The 19,033-nt window shown below is 41.2% G+C and overlaps 1 protein-coding gene across 1 annotated transcript in view; it reads left to right on the top strand.

The window, feature by feature from the left end:
- SORCS3 (sortilin related VPS10 domain containing receptor 3) overlaps positions 1-19,033 on the top strand; it is a 539,459-nt gene that overhangs the window by 498,947 nt on the left and 21,479 nt on the right. Inside the window, exons 20-22 of the mRNA XM_089660701.1 lie at positions 268-380; positions 14,777-14,908; positions 17,265-17,364. Of these exons, the coding sequence (XP_089516827.1) occupies positions 268-380; positions 14,777-14,908; positions 17,265-17,364 (345 nt within the window). The remainder of the gene's footprint in view (positions 1-267; positions 381-14,776; positions 14,909-17,264; positions 17,365-19,033) is intronic.

The following is a 19,033-nucleotide window of genomic DNA, read 5'->3' on the forward strand; positions in this document are numbered from 1 at the left end:
CGTTAAGGGAAAATTCCTTTTGCAAAGTAAAAATTACCTTGCAAACTGAACAGCCCATTCGCTTTTAGGAAGTCAATCCCAATGACTTTTATCACAGATAAATTGGTTGACATCTCTCTTTTTGCCTCCTGTTGTTCAGCTTTAAGTCTTTAAAAGAAAATCGTAGTTTCCCCACCCTCACCACAAGCCTTTCAGCGAAAGACATAACAGTCTCGCAGGGAATTGACATAAAGCGTCTTTTAATGCCTTTTAATGATTGTGTTTCAGAGTATTTCCAGTCGCAGCTGCTGTCATTTTCTCCGAACCTGGATTACCACAACCCCGACATCCCCGAGTGGAGACAAGACATAAGCAGACTCATTAAGAGAGCTCTGATACAGGTACGTATTAATGGTGGCAGCTGAGGTCTGCCTGGGATATACTGTGTGCTGCGGGCCATGGAAGATAATGAAAAGAAGCTTACTCCGATGAGAAAGAAATATGGTGCCGGCTTGTTGTACAGGAAACGATAAAACAAGAGGTGCCTCTCGCTGGAATCAAGCCTCTGTGGTGTCATATGGGTCAGTACTATGTTATGCAAGTCAAGTCCCATGAAATCTGCCTTTCTTTACACACTACAGACAGACTTGGCAGAAATATTCTAAAAAAAGTTTAAAATGACCAAAGTGGTAGCATGTAGCAATGTTTCTCTTTGATATATTATTGCAACATTGTATCTCTGTCATTACATTGTAGGGGGAGATTTACTAAGACTGGAGCAGACAGAATCTGGTGCAGCTGTGCGTGGGAGCCAATCAGCTTCTAGCTTCAGCTTGTTCAGTTAAGCTTTGACAGTAAAACCAGGAAGCTGATTGGTCGCCATGCAGAGCTGCTACAGTCTTAGTACATTCCCCTCTATGTGTCCTGGTATAAAAAGATTTCCAAGTACAGTTAGCTGTGGGTAGTCAGCCCTACAAACTTTTATTACACCAACTATTTCTGTTCAAGCATGGCTCAGGGATCAAACGCATTTAGTTAGAGGTATTATTTATTTATTACAGGTACTTATAGAGTGCCGTCAATTTATGCAGCACTTTACATCAATGCCAAAATTTCACAATTTCTGCCAGGGTATGTAAACGTTTGAGCACAACTGTACATATATTGTACATTCACATCAGTCCCTAACCCTGAAGGGGTGTACAATCTAAGGTCCCTAACTCACATTCATACATACACATACTAGGGACAATTTAAACAGGATCCATTAACCTACCAGCATGTCTTTGGAGTGTGGGAGGAAACCCAGAGTACATAGAGGAAACCTACACAGGCACAGGGAGAACATTCAAACTCCAGGCAGGTGGTATTGTTGTTGGGATTCAAACCAGTGACCCTAGTACTGCCAGGCAGAAGTGCTAGCCATTTAGCCACGGTGCTAAATGGGTTTCCATGCTGTGGTTGGGATTTGAACCAACGACCCTAGTGCTGCCAGGTGGAAGTGCTAACCATGGCAGTATGCACAGCAGGGATTTCAAAAGGCTGTATCTCTGAAAGGGCAGCTCACTTATTGCATTATATTTACCACCTGCTGTTCTTATTTCCTGGAATTCTTTTTTAACCGCTTTCTGCCACCACTTCCCAACCCTTTAAGAGGATCTAAATGCTGGGAGGCGGAGGAAAGCATTCTGATCATTTAACTGCTGTGATTGGCTGTCACAGTGGTCATATGATTGGAAAGTTCTCGATTGCAAGTATGCATTGGGAGTTCTCAGCAGGGGCGGACTGACCATATGGAAACTCGGGCACTGCCCGAGGGCCCGTGGTCAGTTGGGGGCCCCATGAGATGCCCCTGGTACCTTTTTCATAGGCTTATTTGAGTTTGGGCAAGAACACAGGGGCCCCATGATCCCCTATTGCCCGGGGGCCCCATGAGTTGTCAGTCCGCCCCTGGTTCTCAGTGACATATTAGTTACTGTGCTGGGAGCATGTTCTCAGCACCTAAACTCTTTACTTATAGATGTATATATACGCTAAAGCCAAGCTGCCAAGAGGTTGCATATATGCGGCCAGTCAGCATGAACAGGTTAATACAAGGACTGTACCAAAAGTAATGCTAAAGTGGGCATAAGTTATTTTTTTATTAACTTGCATACTGTAGGTCATTCAAATTTCACCTGTTGGTAGAGTAACTCTTCCTCTCTTCTTCTTTTTCCTTGAAGGTAAATAATAGATTATAAGCAGAAATATGCTGCCATTGAGTTCTTGATGAAGGAGGGGTGCAGGTTCTTCGATATCCACAGAAGGCTACAGAATGTTTGCGGAGATAACACCATTGACAAGAGCAATGTCTTATCATTGGTGACTCTTGTCAATGGTGTCATCTCCCTAAACATTCTGTAGCCTTCTGTGGATATCGGAGAACCTGCACCCCTCCCTCATCAAGAAGTCAATGACAGCTTGTTACTTCTGCTTGGAATCCATTATTTACCTGCAATGAAAAAGAAGAAAAAGGGAGGAACATGAATGATCTATTAAGTTAATAAAAAGTTATGCTCACTTTTGCAATACTCAAATTTAAAGCAGAACTCCAGTAACTCCCCACTGCATGGATCGGCTGCTCATTTTTTCTAGAGGTGAGGACAAAGCTCATACTTACCTGACCCACAGATCCTATGGAAAACAGTGCTCCCCCATGGTCCAGGGGTGGACTGTTCCTGTCTGTGGAGCATGTCTTGAGTGTGCTGATGTCAGGAACAGCCCATTTGCAAGACTGCTGGACCATGGGGGGGAGTAGCCTACAGGACCGGTCTTGTACGGGGAGAATCGGTGGGCTAGGTGTATATCTTCAGTGTTCTCACCCCTAGAATAAAATGAGCATTTGGCCAATGCATTGCTGGCACAGCCCCATTGCATGGGCCGAATTTTCTTTTTCCGGATTTCTACTTTAACATTCCCCTGTGCCCAGACTATGGATATTAAAGCTTTAAAGATGTAATTTAAAAATAAATTCTGCTTATTATTTGCCTTTCCTGGTTCCTTCTTTCCACCCAATCATTAGCATGCTAATAAATTTATTTCATATAGGCTTTCCATTTTCATTACATACCTTTTTTATAGATCCAGTCATGTCATCACTAAATTTCTGTGCTTCCCTATGCAATGCAAGCAGATCATGGTCAGTGGGAGGGTCCAGTAGAGTGCTGTGCATAGCTTCCTGAAAACAGGAAGCTATGGTAATGCCAACATGTGATGCTGAGCCTCCATGAAAGAACTGGAGTTCAATGAATGAAAGGGGTGGGCCTGGGGCAGTCAGGCTGGGAAAGAAAGTGCTAGATGATGTCATATGTCCTTCGTCCAGGAAATGGGGCGGGCTGTATCTGATTTGCTGCAGCTTATAATGTACATTGTGAGCAGCTCAAAGTGTGCGGTGAAATCAGAGTAAGCCATTTCAGTAAAGGAGAAAAGTCTGTGCCAATGTGCAAGACTAACGGGAAGGCCGGAGTTCAGCTTTAACAATGCAGATGTTTTTAAGTTGTAAAAGAGCTTTAAGGCTCCATGCACACTGGGCTTTAAAAAACGCTAGTTGCCTTGGCAGGAGGAAGAAAAACCCCGCTTATATAGAGTTTTGGAGAGTTTATGAGCTTTTAACCTCCTTGGCGGTATGATTCTTTCTGATTTTTTGTGCTGAAAGCGGTACCATTTTTTTGCATGGAAATATGTAGTTTTTTATTGTAGGCTGTAATTCTTAGGAATAACTCACTGAAATCTGTCCGAACAAGAGTCTAGTAAACATCCCGGATATGATAAAATTTGAAACACGAAATCATAAATTATAATTTAATAAATAATCATAAAAAATAATAATATAATAATAATAAATTTAATTCAATAATATAATCAAACCAAAAACACTGAAATTTGAAATACAGAGGCAAATTCGCACATCCCTGAGCAAAGTCGCAAAATTGTTTTCAGTGTGTGATGAGGAATTTCCCCCACGAATCATTATCACTCAATTCTGCAAGTGGTTCTGATTTACTATCGCTGTTCTAAAACTGCTTTTGACGTAAAGGGACGCTTTTTGGACGCCATGGACTTTTCTAAGTTTCCAGGCAGAAAGAACATGCAAAATGCAGGCAGGGCGCAGGACAAAGCACTCGGGACAAAATGTATGTGAAATGGGTTGAAACAGTAATGACAGCAAAAATGACTTTTTTAAAAAATTTCAAATTTCCCGCCGTACGTCCCGACGTCACAGGGACCGGAACACAGAAGCCGGATGCCGGCATCGGCCGGAGGAGATAGCCGGGGACGCTGCAGGGGACACATCGCGGGAGCGAAGGACAAGGTAAGTGCTGCAGGGACCCCCTGAGCAACGCTGCATGGTAAGCCCGAGTGTAGCTCGGGGTTACCGGTTTTGGTATAGAAATTTTACCCCGAGCTACACTCGGGAATACCGCTAAGGAGGTTAAGACAGTTTTGGAGCATTCCATTTTTTTCTGCCAGAAAACAGCTCTCAAAAACTCAAAACAGAAGGTTTTTTTTCTGCCTTTAAACTCTGAGCTTAATGCATGGAAATATAGGATAACATTGAGCTGCTACTACAGGCAAAACACTAGACTCCTCTAGGATCAGCATTTTTTTTAAGCCAGTGTGCATGGATCCTGAAACAAGCCATTTCCTCTCCATGTACTGTGAAGTAATTCATCAGGAAAGATCATTAAAAATTGTTTGCCATTGTTTTTAAGGGTTCTAGTTTACACATATGCAGCACATTGACGATATCTTTTATTTTATAGATTCCTATCCTAATATTTATCAGTGGTTCCAAATTAATAATCACTAGGGAGCAGACACAAGGATAAACCCAGCATCTTTCTAAATAACCGTTCTGTTTATTCAGTCCCTTTTAAAGTTTTTTTTTATAACAATGTTTATGAAGGCATAACATTAATAACTACCATTTTTACGTAGGCTGGTTTCTTACCAGGGTCTTAGGAATGTGAGTACGTGGCAGAAGAGGGTATAATAAGAACGATGGCTGCAGTGGACAAAGCATATATTACAAAATAAAATAAATGTATGTACAGAGTTTAAAATTTCTTTCACAACGACATTGGCCAAAATAGGTCATGTCCATTTTTAATGCATCTGTAAAACACAAGGAATTTACTTACGAACGACCACAAATGTCACCACATTATGAAACAGGTCAGCTGATTGTCAACCCTGTTGATTTTATTTTGCTCGCTGTATTTCTGTTGGAGAGACTTTTTTAGTGTAGCACCCTCCCAGTTAGGCTGCTAGGTAAATTTAGTCTTGACTCCTCCTGTAATTAGAAGAGCAATGGTTGTTTGTTCTGGTCTGTTCAGGGATTCATAGGCTGGAAGTTTGGTTGTTGTCTATAGAAGAAGTTTCTGGAGCTGAGGGTGGAAGAATTTAAATGACCAGACTGAATATTGATCAGGGCCTAGCCAATCCCTTGGGAGGTGTGCCCAGATGGTGGTTGGGGTGCTCATAAATAGTCTGGAGCGCTGAGGAGATTGTCTTTTTCCCTCGTGAGGGAATGGATTTGTGAGTGAAGAGGAAGGGCAGGGGCCTGCTTGCCCAAGGAGCCTTTTGGATTGGACTGCTCTACAAGACTCTGCACCTATGGACTGATCTTGTTCCAGGATCCTGCGGGCAGAGCCTCTTTTCTGTGCCACACCTTAAAGTGGTAGTAAAGTCTTGTTTGTTTATTTATACCTACAGGTAAGCCTATAATAAGTCTTTCCTGTAGGTACAGTAAATATCTCCTAAACGTGTACCGTTTAGAAGATATTTACTTTAGCAGAGCTGGTGATGTCACTGGCACATTCGCACTGCACTCTCAATGGACGATGTGCTGCATGCGCGGGAGTGATGTTATTGCATCCAGTCAAAGGGCCGCAGCCCGAGAACCTGGAAGGAAGACTAGGAGAAGATGGAAGCCTCAGGGAGCCATGACAATGCTTCATTTTTAGGTAAGTCTTTCATAATATACTAGTATTATAGCTCATTATGCTCTTAACTTGCAGGCAGAAGATTATTTTGTTTTATTTTTTTTGCGGTTTACTCCCACTTTAATTTATGGTCCCCAGCCATGAACCTGTAGACTGTTCCAGTCTAACTTTGCCTGATCTTCAACTTTTTTCATGGCCCCCAGCAGTGACCCTGTAGACTGTTCCAGGCTACCTTTACCTGTGCTGAACTTACTTCATGGTTCCAAGCAATGAACTTGTAGACTGTTCTAGTTTGCTTATTCCTTTGCTGAAGTTACTTCACGGTCCCCAGCTGTGAATCTAAAGACTGTTCCAGTCTACCTGTACTTGAACTACAGTTACTGAGCGGAAAGCATCATCTGCTAACAATACCTGCTATTTTGGAGTATCCTACATCACCCCAAATCCCCTCTTTCTACAAGTTTCAACAAGCAAATAAACCTTAAAAAGACAAAAAGACAACCCCTAGATGTGTTGGTGAACGAGCTGGTGTGAGCACTATTGCTTTGGGCCTGGCTGCCTCTGCAGTCTTTTGGGAAGGAACCTGCTAATCTACAGTGGCCCCTTTGGGGGTAGTGCTGCATTAGTTTTGGGAAACTTTGGAAAAGTTAGTACCCCGTCCAATTTTACCGTTTCTGTGTTAAAGAGATTTCCCTCACTTTGTATTCTGGGGACAACTTTTTTTCCAGGCAGGAAGTGGAGGAACTTTTCCAATGGGGCCTTCAATGATGGTAAAACCTAAAAGGAGTTCATATTTTTCCCCATTCTATCCAAACCAAAAATAAAATATTTTGGGCATAGCTACAATTTAACCTCTTGCTGCTAATGTAACATAAAAGTCCCATGGCAAATGGGTGGGCTTTAATGCCCACATGCTGTACATATTCGTCAATTGGCGGTCAAGGTTTCTATTCTGAGAGCACGCTCACTATGTGCTTTTGGCACAAACTTTGTCCCCGCTAGTGATTGATAGCCAGTGGGGCTGGCTTCTGATCCTGTGGCCACCTCCAATCGCAGAATCCTGGTGGTCACAAGATCGCAGATCCTTCCCTCAAACACTATTAAAAGGACACTGGGGCTGGCATGAAGGGCTTAGATTCAGGACAGTTGACTGGTCTGAAACTTTTGCTTAACCCTCACCTTCCCATCCACTAGAGGTCACATAACCCACGTCCTAGTAATGAGCTGAAGAATCAAATCACAAAAACTAAATTAACTATTTATTCAGGATTTAGTTATTATTTTGAATTGTATATTCATCTACTTAGAGAAAAAGGTACAAGAGATTATTGGAGGCATTTTGGGTCTCTGTACCCTGGGCCACACAGAAGCCATCTAGGCTCCCATAGCTGTATTTATAGGCAGTTTAATACCTTTTTTGCAGCAAGAGGTGAGGTGAAAGCAGCCAAGCTTTACCGCTCGTCCTTTAACCACTGTCAGTTCCTCGTGCTGACTCAGTGTAGAAAATAGCTAATCATTACTAATTCATTCCAGTCCCGGCTGCAAGATGATTAACTGTGATTGACTCGTTCAGTTATAATATGGATGTCAAACCTAATCTAATAAGACATCCCTATGTAATGACCAATTAATTAATGTCTGCTCACTGTAAAGTACTATGGAACCTCTTGTTTTACTAAGCCAGCTTCCATTCCACTGAGACCACCCTATTTTAAGTAATGGAAGGACTGAGCTTTTAAAATATATTTTGTTATTTTAAGATAAAAATTATTTTATATTTATTTTAAACCATGCCTAGTTTAGTTAACTATATTTCTTATTTATATTTATTTACACTCATCCACTACACCCACAGCACCCAACCTATGGCCCTAGGCCCTCGGGCCCCAGCAGCCAGTAGTCGCTGTTTTCATTGCTGATGTGCTTAATCAGGAACAGTGGAGTAAAATTTTCAATTAAATAGTTTCTACTATCTAATTGATTTGGTGTATTTCCTACTTATTATTCTTTTTATAAATATATTTATACAGCACCTACAATTTACGCAGTGCTTTACATATTGTACATCCACTTCAGTCCCTGCCCTCAAGGAGCTTACAATCTATGGTCCATAACTCACATTTATACATGCACACACTGGGGCCATTTAACCTACCTGCATGTTTCCAGAGTGTGAGAGGAAACCCACACAGGCACAGGGAGTACATGCAAACTGACTTGGTTAAGAACTAGACCAATGGCTCATGTGCTACAGGTATATATCAGTACCGGGATCTGCACTTATGACCGCTGCTCTGTCCAGCAGTAGTTCTTCTTGATGAGCTGCCTTAGATGCTAGACAGCTCCCTGTCTGATCCATTGGACAATCCTGCCTTATGTCTTGTTTCTGATGAACCTTGAACTCCTTGTTCCTCACATGAACTTCCTACAGTTGCAAGAAAAAGTATGTGAACCCCTTGGGATTACGTGGAGTTTTGTATGAATTGGGCATAAAATGTGCTCTGAACGTCATCTAAGTCACAACAATAGAAGAACACAGTCTGCTGAACATAATACTACACAAACAAGAGGAGTGGTCCAAAATGACTCCAGATCGTTATGCAGGTCTGATCTGCAACTACAGGAAACGTTTGGTTGAGGTTATTGCTGCCAAAGGAGGGTCAACCAGTTATTAAGTCCAAAGGTTCACATACTTTTTCCTCCCTGCACTGTGAATGTTTACATGTTATGTGCAATTAAACCATGGCAACATCTAATGTTTGTGTAGTATTATGTTCAGCAGACTGTGTTCTTCTATTGTTGTGACTTAGATGACGTTCAGAGCACATTTTATGCCCAATTCATGCAAAACTCCACGTAATCCCAAGGCGTTCACATACTTTTTCTTGCAACTGTATTTAAGCCAGACCTTTGCACTTACTGTTTACCAGATTACTGTGCTCTCTCCAGCCAATATCTATCTCCTGTCTCTCCTGCTGCCACCCATATCTTCACTAGTACTCATTACAAACCTTGGCTTGTTCCTTGACTACGCTTCCACCCGATCCCAACCTGCAATATTTTGTTACCAATCTTTGGCTTGTTTACTGACTCCGCTTCTGCTTGATCTCTACCTGCTATATAACAGACAAACAGAAAAAGACAACCAGCGTGTTTTGGGGGGGCCACATAATATCCCTTCATCAGGGCTGGGTGAAATGTCAAGTTGTTAAACAGACTCACAAATTCCACTAAGCAGACTGATCTGTGGGAAGAGCATTATAAACAATGGTCAATGCTGGTGGTCACAGGTGTCGCGGTTGCTGCAATTCTGCCACGATTTGCGTTTTCCCGCAGTTGGCAGTCAAAATGTTACTATCCTGAATGCGGTTCAGGAGAGGGAGGTTTAACCTCACTTAAACATGGCAGCTCCTAAACTCTGCTAAAAGCCTATGTGTACATGGACACATAGACTTTTATGGAGTTGAGTTTAGGAGCTTTGGCAAAAAAAATGCCATAAACTCCTAAACTCGAGTTTAGGAGCTGCTCATGTACATGAAGCCCTAATTAAACACTCAATCAAAATAACTGCAATCCGCTGACCAATATAAACAGCACCAAAATAAATAATAAAGTGAATTAACAATAATTAAAATCAATCAATGTCCTCTGCTCTTGGTGATAAAAAAAAGTTCATATAATTCCAATTCTTCTTAATTTTCACCCATAGTGTTCTTATTAATGCCTTGTAGTGATCCCCACCAACGTTCACCATATGCGCTCACCTCTAACAGTAGACCTGCCAAATTTCAGGTCAAAGGGCCATATACATGTTTACATGTGGTGACACATAACCTCCAAAGTCAAAAAGAAGTAAAGTGCTCCAGGGAAGGCTTTGAGGGAGAGGAATCAACGACAACTCCCAGGTGGGTGGAAAATGTTTCTGACCTGAAATTTGGCAGGTCCACCATTAGAGGTGAGCGCATATGGTGAACAGTGGTGGGGATCACTGCAAGGCAGAAATAAGAACACTATGGGTGAAAATTAAGAAGAATTGGAATTATATGAACTTTTTTTTATCACCCGGAGCAAAGAGGACATTGATTGATTTTGAATAGTATGAATTCACTTTATTATTTATTTTGGTGGTGTTTATATTGGTCACAGGATTGTATTATGCCATTTTGATTGAGCATTTTACAGCCGATTACAGTGGAGCCCAAAAACAATGAAAATATTACTGCTTGAGTGCCTCCCAAAACTATATCAGTCAGATCAGCATGTGAATAAACTAGAACAAGACAGACAGTACAAAGTGAGTAAAAGATGGTTTCAGCTCCTGTTCTCCACCTGTAGAGAACGCCTCAGATGCATTTTGCCCTTTTCAGGCCTAGAGGCCTCAACGATTAGGGCAAAACACATCTGAGGCATTCTCTACAGGTGGAGAACTTTATTAACATTTATGCAACAGGGAGTCTATGTTTGTGTTCAGATGGTCAGCATTTTGTTGAAGCCAATTACAGTGATCACATGATTGGAAAGTCCATGGAATAACTGTTCTTGCATTATGATGTCTTAAAAATTGTCTCACACCAGTAGAAAGAAGTTAAGGTGTCCGTTTATGAATCAGAGGTAAATGATCGCTGCTCAGTTCTCCGGCATTTTCGGAGAACACAGTTCTCCTGTGAATACCTTTTATGAAGCAGTTCTCCGAACGAAGGGAGAATGGTCTACAAATGCTGGAGAACGGTCTACAAACGCTGGAAAACGGCTGATTTTACTATAATCTCGCGAGATTACAGTAAAAGATCAGTTTACTAAGCAGAGGTAAATTATCGCTGCTTAGTTTGAGGTCCCTCCGGTTCTCCAGCTCTGGGCTGGAGAATTCGGAGGGAGAACACAGATATCCAGTGAAGGGCTGAACATGTTCTCCGCTGATCTCCTGAGTGTCATAAATTGTGAATGACCAGAGAATAGCTTCGATCCTCTGAATCGCAGCTATTCTCTGTGTCATAAACGGACACCTAAGGATCCAAAGTTGGGTGAAACAACTTTTGGCTCATACAATGCCACGCATCATGTAAAATCAATATAGGCTGCAAGGAATAGCGATACTTCCGAGCACAGCCTGCATTAATGAAAAGGAAAATGGTCATTGTTTTCAAAACGCATTTTTTTGCAACTGATGGTTTTCTGTAACCTTCCTGTTCTGCTAAGCTGAAGTTTGCAGGCAAAGTCTGGGAACTCAGACAATCATCACAAAGGTTTTCAGCAGAATATATTTTAGCTTGGATGAAAATGTTCAGTAGATGAGGACAAGACGGCAATAACAAACCCGAAAGATGAAGAAACATGATTTTTAAGCAGCTCAGTTTGTGTTTTCCATGTCAAAGGTCCCTGTCTATGGAAAATAATGAGGAATGTATTATTTATGATGCTTACATCTTCTTGAAAATATGTGATTAAAGGATTCTTGGTTTACTGCAGATCTCTCTGCTTGAAGATACGTTATTTCTAAAAATAACTGAGGACCTTCTTCATCCCCCTTACTATGGTACTATATCCGCCCTCCATTTATTTTTCAGACAATAGGTACAGTCATGGCCAAAAATTTTGACACCCCTGCATTTTTGTCAGATAATTCACCACTTCAGCCAGAAAATTGTTGCAATTACAAATGTTTATACATTTTCATGTTTATTTCTTTTGTTTGTATTGGTATGACACAAAAAAGTAGAGAAACAAAAAGCCAAATTGCACACAAAACCCCAAAAATGTACTGGACAAAATCATTGGTTCCCTTAATTTAATATTTGGTAGCACACCCCTTGGAAGAAATAACTTAAATCAGTGGCTTCCTGTAACCATCGACGAGCTTCTTACACCTCTCTATTGGAGTTTTGGACCACTTTTCTTTTGCCAACTGCTCCAGGTCTCTCATATTGAAAGAGTTTCTTTTCCCAACTGCTGTTTTGAGATCTCTCCACAGGTGCTCTATGGGTTTGAGATCTGGACTCAATGCTGGCCAGTTCAGTATTCTCCAACGCTTTGTCTGAAACCCTTTCTGGGTTCTTTTTGACATGTGGTTTGGACCATTGTCCCGCTGTAAGACCCATGATATCTGACGGAGACCCAACTTTCTGACACCGGGCCCTACATTGTAACCTAGAATTCTTTGGTAGTCTTCAGATTTCATAATGCCATAAACATGGTCAAGACATCCAGTGCCTGAAGCAAAACAATCCCAAAACATCAGTGACCCTCCACCATGATTGACTATAGGGACTGTATTCTTTTCTTTAAAGGCATCATTGCTTTTTCCTGAAAACAGTAGAATGATGGGCTTTACCAAAGAGCTGTCATTTTGTTTCGTCTGTCCACAGCACATTCTCCCAAAAGGATTTTGACTTCCTCAGGTAAGTTTTGGCAAAATCCAATATGGCTTTTTTATGTTTCTGTGTCAGCAGTGGGGTCCTCCTGGGTCTCCTACCATATCTCTGTGTCAGCAGTGGGGTCCTCCTGGGTCTCCTACCATAGCATCCCTTTTCATTTAGATGGCGATGTATTGTGTGAGCTGACACAGGGTTACCCTGTGTCTGAAGCTCAACTTGAATTTGTCTGGAAGTTGAAAGAGCTTCTTTATGCACCATTTGAACAATCCTTCATTGCAGTCTTTCTCTTTCATCTACATCCAAGGAGATTAGCTACAGTGCCACGGCTGTAAACTTCTTGACAATGTTGTGCACAGTGGACACAGGAACATTAAGATCTGTTAATTGATAAAAGTGAGTCTAATTAAAAATTACAGAAACTTCACAAACTTGGAAAGCAATTATTTCTTACAATTTTGAGAAAGTGCCAATAACTGTGTCCAGTCCATTTTTGTAATTTTGTGTGGAATGTGTTAGATTTGACTTTTTGTTTTTCCACTTTTTTATGTCTTACCAATACAAACAAAAGAAATAAACATGAGAATGCCTAAATGTTTTTAATTGCAACAATTCTTTGGGCGGGGTTGTGCATTATCTGACAGAAATGCAGGGGTGCTAATATTTTTGGCCATGACTGTATATACATATATTTTGGAGTCATTATATATGGTTTTATACTCCACTAAGAAAAAGATGCAATGCATAGAGCTTGTAACTGTAAATAAATACTATTTTGAATGTACAGCCCTTATCCTTTTCTAAAGCCGTTCGGACAACGTTCTTCAAATCTTACCATGGCTACCCATCACAGGTTGTAGGCAGGAGGTTTCTGAATCTTCACCCATCCCCTTGCTCCTGCAAATAGCTCACTTTATTTTTTTATGCAATCAATTTGTATTTATTTAAGATTGTCAGGAACAATTTGGGGTTATCGACACAAACAGAGTGGGTACACAAATAAAAAATGTCATGCATGATCATCTAATGCAACATATAATGACATTCTTTGCCATGAACGGAGGCTGTGATTTATCAATGTGCCCAATTTATACAGACTGGAGCTACAGCTTCCATGTAGAATAAATAAGAATCTTTGAAAAAGCCAAAAAAGAAAAGAATGATGAACAGAAGCCAAACAGGAAAAAAAAAAGTGTGTGTTCGGGGGGGGGGGGGGGCTTTTGATGGGGCAGGGGCAGGAAGGGGGGGGCTTGGATGGGGCAGGGGCAGGTGCAGCCCTTCATCCTTTGACTGTACAGGGAAGTAAGTCCTTATACTGCTCTATCAATAAAGAAGAAGGAATGTAATATGCTCAAACCAGTTTGCTGCACACTTGTAAGCCCAATGGGGGAGATTTATTAAAACTGGAGCATGCAAAATCTGGCGCAGCTCTGCATAGAAACCAATCCGCTTCCAGGTTTTATTGTCAAAGCTTAACTGAACAAGCTGAAGTTAGAAGCTGATTGGTTACCATGCACAGATGCACCAGATTCCGTGTGCACCAGTTTTAGCTAATATCCTCCATTCACTACCATCAATTCATGAATAATTCATATGTGTCATGATATTGAGTGACTGATTGTTCCATTCTCATTATGCAGCATATAATGTACTTAGTACATGACACTATACAGTCCTTTCCACTTTGATCCAGGAAATGCAGACAGCAGTGCAGTTATTTGGAGGAACACTGTAGATATCGTAGTGTATGGATATGACCACCATATGTGAGTGGTAGCACACATCCTTTATCACAACACTGTGCAGACAGCTGAATGTTATTTTATGGAGTAGTTCATTTGGCTTCATTTATGGCTAATCCATGACCTGAAAGCTATCTCTTAACACTAATTCCTAACCTTTACCTAACTCGCTATCTAACCTCTAAACCTAACCTTATAACCTGACTATAAAACCTAGTCCATAACACATATCTGTAACCTTTATCTAGCCCCTATCCAGGGGCGGACTGACAACTCATGGGGCCCCCGGCAATAGGTGATCATGGGGCCCCTGTGTCCTTGCCCAAACTCAAAAAAGCCTATGAAAAAGGTACCAGGGGCATCTCATGGGGCCCCCTACTGACCCCGGGCCCTCGGGCAGTGCCCGAGTTTCCAAATGGTCAGCCCGCCCCTGCCCCTATCTAACCCCTAACCTTAACAACCTGGGCCTCTTTATCCAATCCATCCCTAAATGAGTTGGCTCTTGCTTTAATCTAAATCTAATTTTATTAAATAGGTTTCTACCTTGTTGGTTTGCCCTCTACTGATCACCACGTAGCATTAAAACCGAGTATGCATTTATCCTAAAAACACAGTCTCCTGGGCTTGTCATTCATTTGTAATGATTTCAGTGTCAATAGTATACAGTATAATGTAAGTCATAGTACATTTTTTTTTGTTTCAGGTTACCCATATCCCTGAGGAGCATATTCTAGTAGCCATGTTTCCTGGCCTTCCAACATCAGCAGAACTTTTTATATTACCACCAAAAAATGTCAGCGAACGGAGGAAAGGTAGCAAAGTGGACTTGGAGCAGGTGAGTCAACATACTAAGGACCTCATTTCACCATAGAGACCAAAACTGTATGCTTTCTTTCATCCATCCTACAGGGGTAATTCTTCCCTACTTTTTACATATTTTCTTCCATGATTTTACCGCATGTTGTTAAATACTGGTGTTTATAGAAATCATCAACATTTGTACATTTAAAAGTGGTAGTAAACACTGCATGGCCACTTGTACCTACAGGTATGCTTATATTAAAGCTTAACTGTAGGTACAAGGAATATCTCCTAAATGTGCACCATTATCTAGGTTGGCAGTTGCCGACGTCACCAGAGCAATGCACACAGCTCTCTGAATTGAAGGCATACTGAGTGTACTGTCAGTTCTGTACTGTGTATTGTGCAGTGACCATGACTCTTGTGCGCATAAGGCCTAGTGCATTACCATAAAAAATGTTTAATAAGAAATAAAATAGGTGTTGTATTCACAAACGAGAATAAAGTCAAGGCACATCATAAAAGAACAGCTGGGTCAACACCGCGCTGAGTAACGGTCCGCAATGGGGAGTGTAGACATCCAATAGGCTGACTCGTTTCGAGGACATGCCTCTTCCTCAGAGCCAAGAGCTTGTGCGCATGCCTGTGAGTGATGCCGGAGCTCACAAAATCTAGATGGAAGACCAGGTGAAGATGCCCTGTCAGTGGTGACAGCACACCGCTTGAGGGCTTCGTTTTAAGGTAAATCTTCCATAATGTGCTAGCAGGTGCGGACTGACCATTCGGGCGCTCGGGCACTGCCCGAGGACCCAGGGTCAGTAGGGGGCCCCATGAGATGCCCCTAGTACCTTTCATAGGCTTTTTTGGGTGTGGTTTGAACATGGGTGAGGACACAGGGGCCCCATGATCCTCTATTGCCCGGGGGCCCCATGAGTTGTCAGTCTGCCCCTGTGTGCTAGTAAGCTGGGCATACTAGCACATTATGCCATTACCTTGCAGAGTTGCAGGGAGACGACTTTTTTTTGTCACACGCTTAACTTCTGCTTTAAGATTTACAAACTCAATTAAAAGATTTAGAGTGACTCTTCCATTTTCTGACAACTTTATGAAATTCAGTTGAGACAAAGTAAGCCTCAAGGCAGGCATCTGTGGTATTGTCTCCACTGATAACCCAGAGTTCTTTGGCAGCCCTTTGTCAGGACCAGGAGCAGAATGCAGTGCTACAATTTTATTTAATCCATTTTTCAGAGGATATCTTTACATAATACAATCAAAAGACAAAAGGACAACAGTTCCGGGTGTCCCTGCCCTAACTCAGGTTACTCAGTTTGAGCTCGAGGAAGGGCAGGCATTCCTAAAACTGTTGTTCTTTTTGTCTGCTTACTGTGTTATGTAAAGATATTCTCTGATTAATGGATTAAATACAGTCTGAGTACTGCACTCCTAATCCAGTCCTTGCTTTTACTAAGCGTTTGGCGGCAGTTGAAGACCACCCAACTGGTTGAGTGGAGTTTGCTTGTTTCAGCATGCAGCTCCCCACTGGGACAAATTACGCAATGTTTTCTAAAGAGAGAGGAAATGACAAAGAGAAGTAGCCAAACATATAAAATTTACCTCAAAATGTCCTTGTTACCCATTAAAGTGTACACTGCTTGTGTTCCATTAGAGAGATTTCCCTTCCACTTGTAAAGTGAGGGAAGCTCCCTTCTTAGACATCTGTCACCACAAGTATCCCCATTGGAACATTTCCTCTCTATTTATTTTCTGGTAACAACTCTAAAGTTTTGGGTTTCCCAACACTTTGTATCTTGTTGACAATAGTCAACAGGACCAATAGAGGGGTAAATCTCCTCAAAATTAAAAAAAAAGTTTAGACAGTATACACTCTTTAATTTTTTTTCTCTCCATCCCTTCTGCATCTAAAATCTTCCTTTTCAGCTTTTGGTCACATCGCTTTAAATTAATCCACCGTGACATGGCAGTTGAGTCTAAAAAAAAAGGGGCAGGAAACTCAGCCAAGAACTATTTCCTGTGTCTTAATAGTATCAACATATTACCATGGAACAATTCACACTAGTTCCTGTTTCTGGAAGGAGCTCGCACTCTATTGTCCCCTACAACATGGTGCTAATTAACCTGCAGGAAGTCTTTTGATTGTGGAATGGAAAAGGAGCACATGGGTGAAACCGCCACAGTTGCACTGAGATATTGTCCCCTATGGGATCTGAACTCAGGACAACAGCTGGAGAGTATGAGTTCCAACCACTTGGCCTCCAGGTGTCAGAGGCATCCATTGATTTCAGATAGGCTTAAAAGCTTGAACTAAATGTCTTTGGTAACCTTGGTCATATATTCTCTGCTATCTTTACCTATCACATCTTCATTTTTAGATTGTAGAGTCTCTTCTGAGTGCCCTGAATCAGAACCTTGTAATGTTTGAGCTGAAGCCAGGAGTGCAGATCTTTGTATACGTCACGCAGCTTACTCTAGGTAAGTACTTATACTAAGAATAACTGTGTACCTTGACACAATGTTGTCACCAGGTTCAGTTTAGCTATTTTATTTGCTGTTGTAAGGAACTTTTTTGGCTAGACCAAAACATGTACCCTTAACACTTAACCTCCCTCCTAACTTTTAAACTTTAATAGCCCTTGAACCTAACTCTTTATTAGAACTAAAGGCACATTTTTTTTTATTACGTAAGAGAGGGTTAAAACCCCATGCCAGGGTATTTTTTTGCCATATATGTCTCATTGGAGAGATTTCCTCCTCACCTCCTGGCCCATAGCCAAAAGAGGAAGTGAGAGGAATGTATGGCGAAAAACATGTTTTATTTTGGATTCATTTGTTAAGTAAATTATTTCATTTCATCATGTTCATTATGTTACATAATTAGTCTGGCTGAAAAAAGATCAAAGTCCATCTAGTTCAACCAAAAAAAAAAAGATTATAATCCTATATCCACAGGTGATCCAGAGGAAGACAAAAAAAACCCAGCAATGCATGATTCAATTTGCTCCTGCAGGGGAAAAGATTCCTTCCTGATCCCCCGAGAGGCAATCAGATATTCCCTGGATCAACTTTACCTATAAATGTAATATCCAGTTATATTCTGTGTATCCAAGAAGAATCCAGGCCTTTTTTAAAGCAATCCCCCCAGCTGGCCAGAACCAACTCTTGAGGGAGTCTATTCCACATTTTCACAGCTCTTACTGTGAAGAAACCTTTCCGTGTTTGGAGATTAAATTTATTTTCCTCCAGATATAAAGAGTGCCCCCTTGTCCTCTGTGATGACCTCAGTGTGAATAGCTCTACACCGAGTTCACTATATGAACCACTGATGTATTTATACATGGAGATCATATTCCCCCTTATGTATTATACATGGAGATCATATCCCCCCTTATGTATTATACATGGAGATCATATCCCTCCTTATGTATTATACATGGAGATCATATCCCCCCTTATGTATTATACATGGAGATCATATCCCCCCTTATGTATTATACATGGAGATCATATCCCCCTCTTATGTATTATACATGGAGATCATATCCCCTCCTTATGTATTATACATGGTGATCATATCCCCCCTTATGTATTATACATGGAGATCATATCCCCCTTATGTATTATACATGGAGATCATATCCCCCCTTATGTATTATACATGGAGATCATATCCCCCTTATGTATTATACATGGTGATCATATCCCCCCTTATGTATTATACATGGAGATGACATCCCCCTTATGTATTATACATGGAGATCATATCCCCCCTTATGTATTATACATGGTGATCATATCCCCCTTATGTATTATACATGGAGATCATATCCCCCCCTTATGTATTATACATGGAGATCATATCCCCCTTATGTATTATACATGGTGATCATATCCCCCTTATGTATTATACATGGAGATCATATCCCCCCTTATGTATTATACATGGTGATCATATCCCCCTTATGTATTATACATGGAGATCATACCCCCCCTTATGTATTATACATGGAGATCATATCCCCCCTTATGTATTATATATGGAGATCATATCCCCCCTTATGTATTATACATGGAGATCATATCCCCCCTTATGTATTATACATGGTGATCATATCCCCCCTTATGTATTATACATGGAGATCAT

Source organism: Staurois parvus, unplaced genomic scaffold, assembly GCF_062004578.1.
Source record: "Staurois parvus isolate SC_StPar_1 unplaced genomic scaffold, SC_StPar_1.0 ptg001263l, whole genome shotgun sequence".
NCBI lineage: Eukaryota > Metazoa > Chordata > Amphibia > Anura > Ranidae > Staurois > Staurois parvus.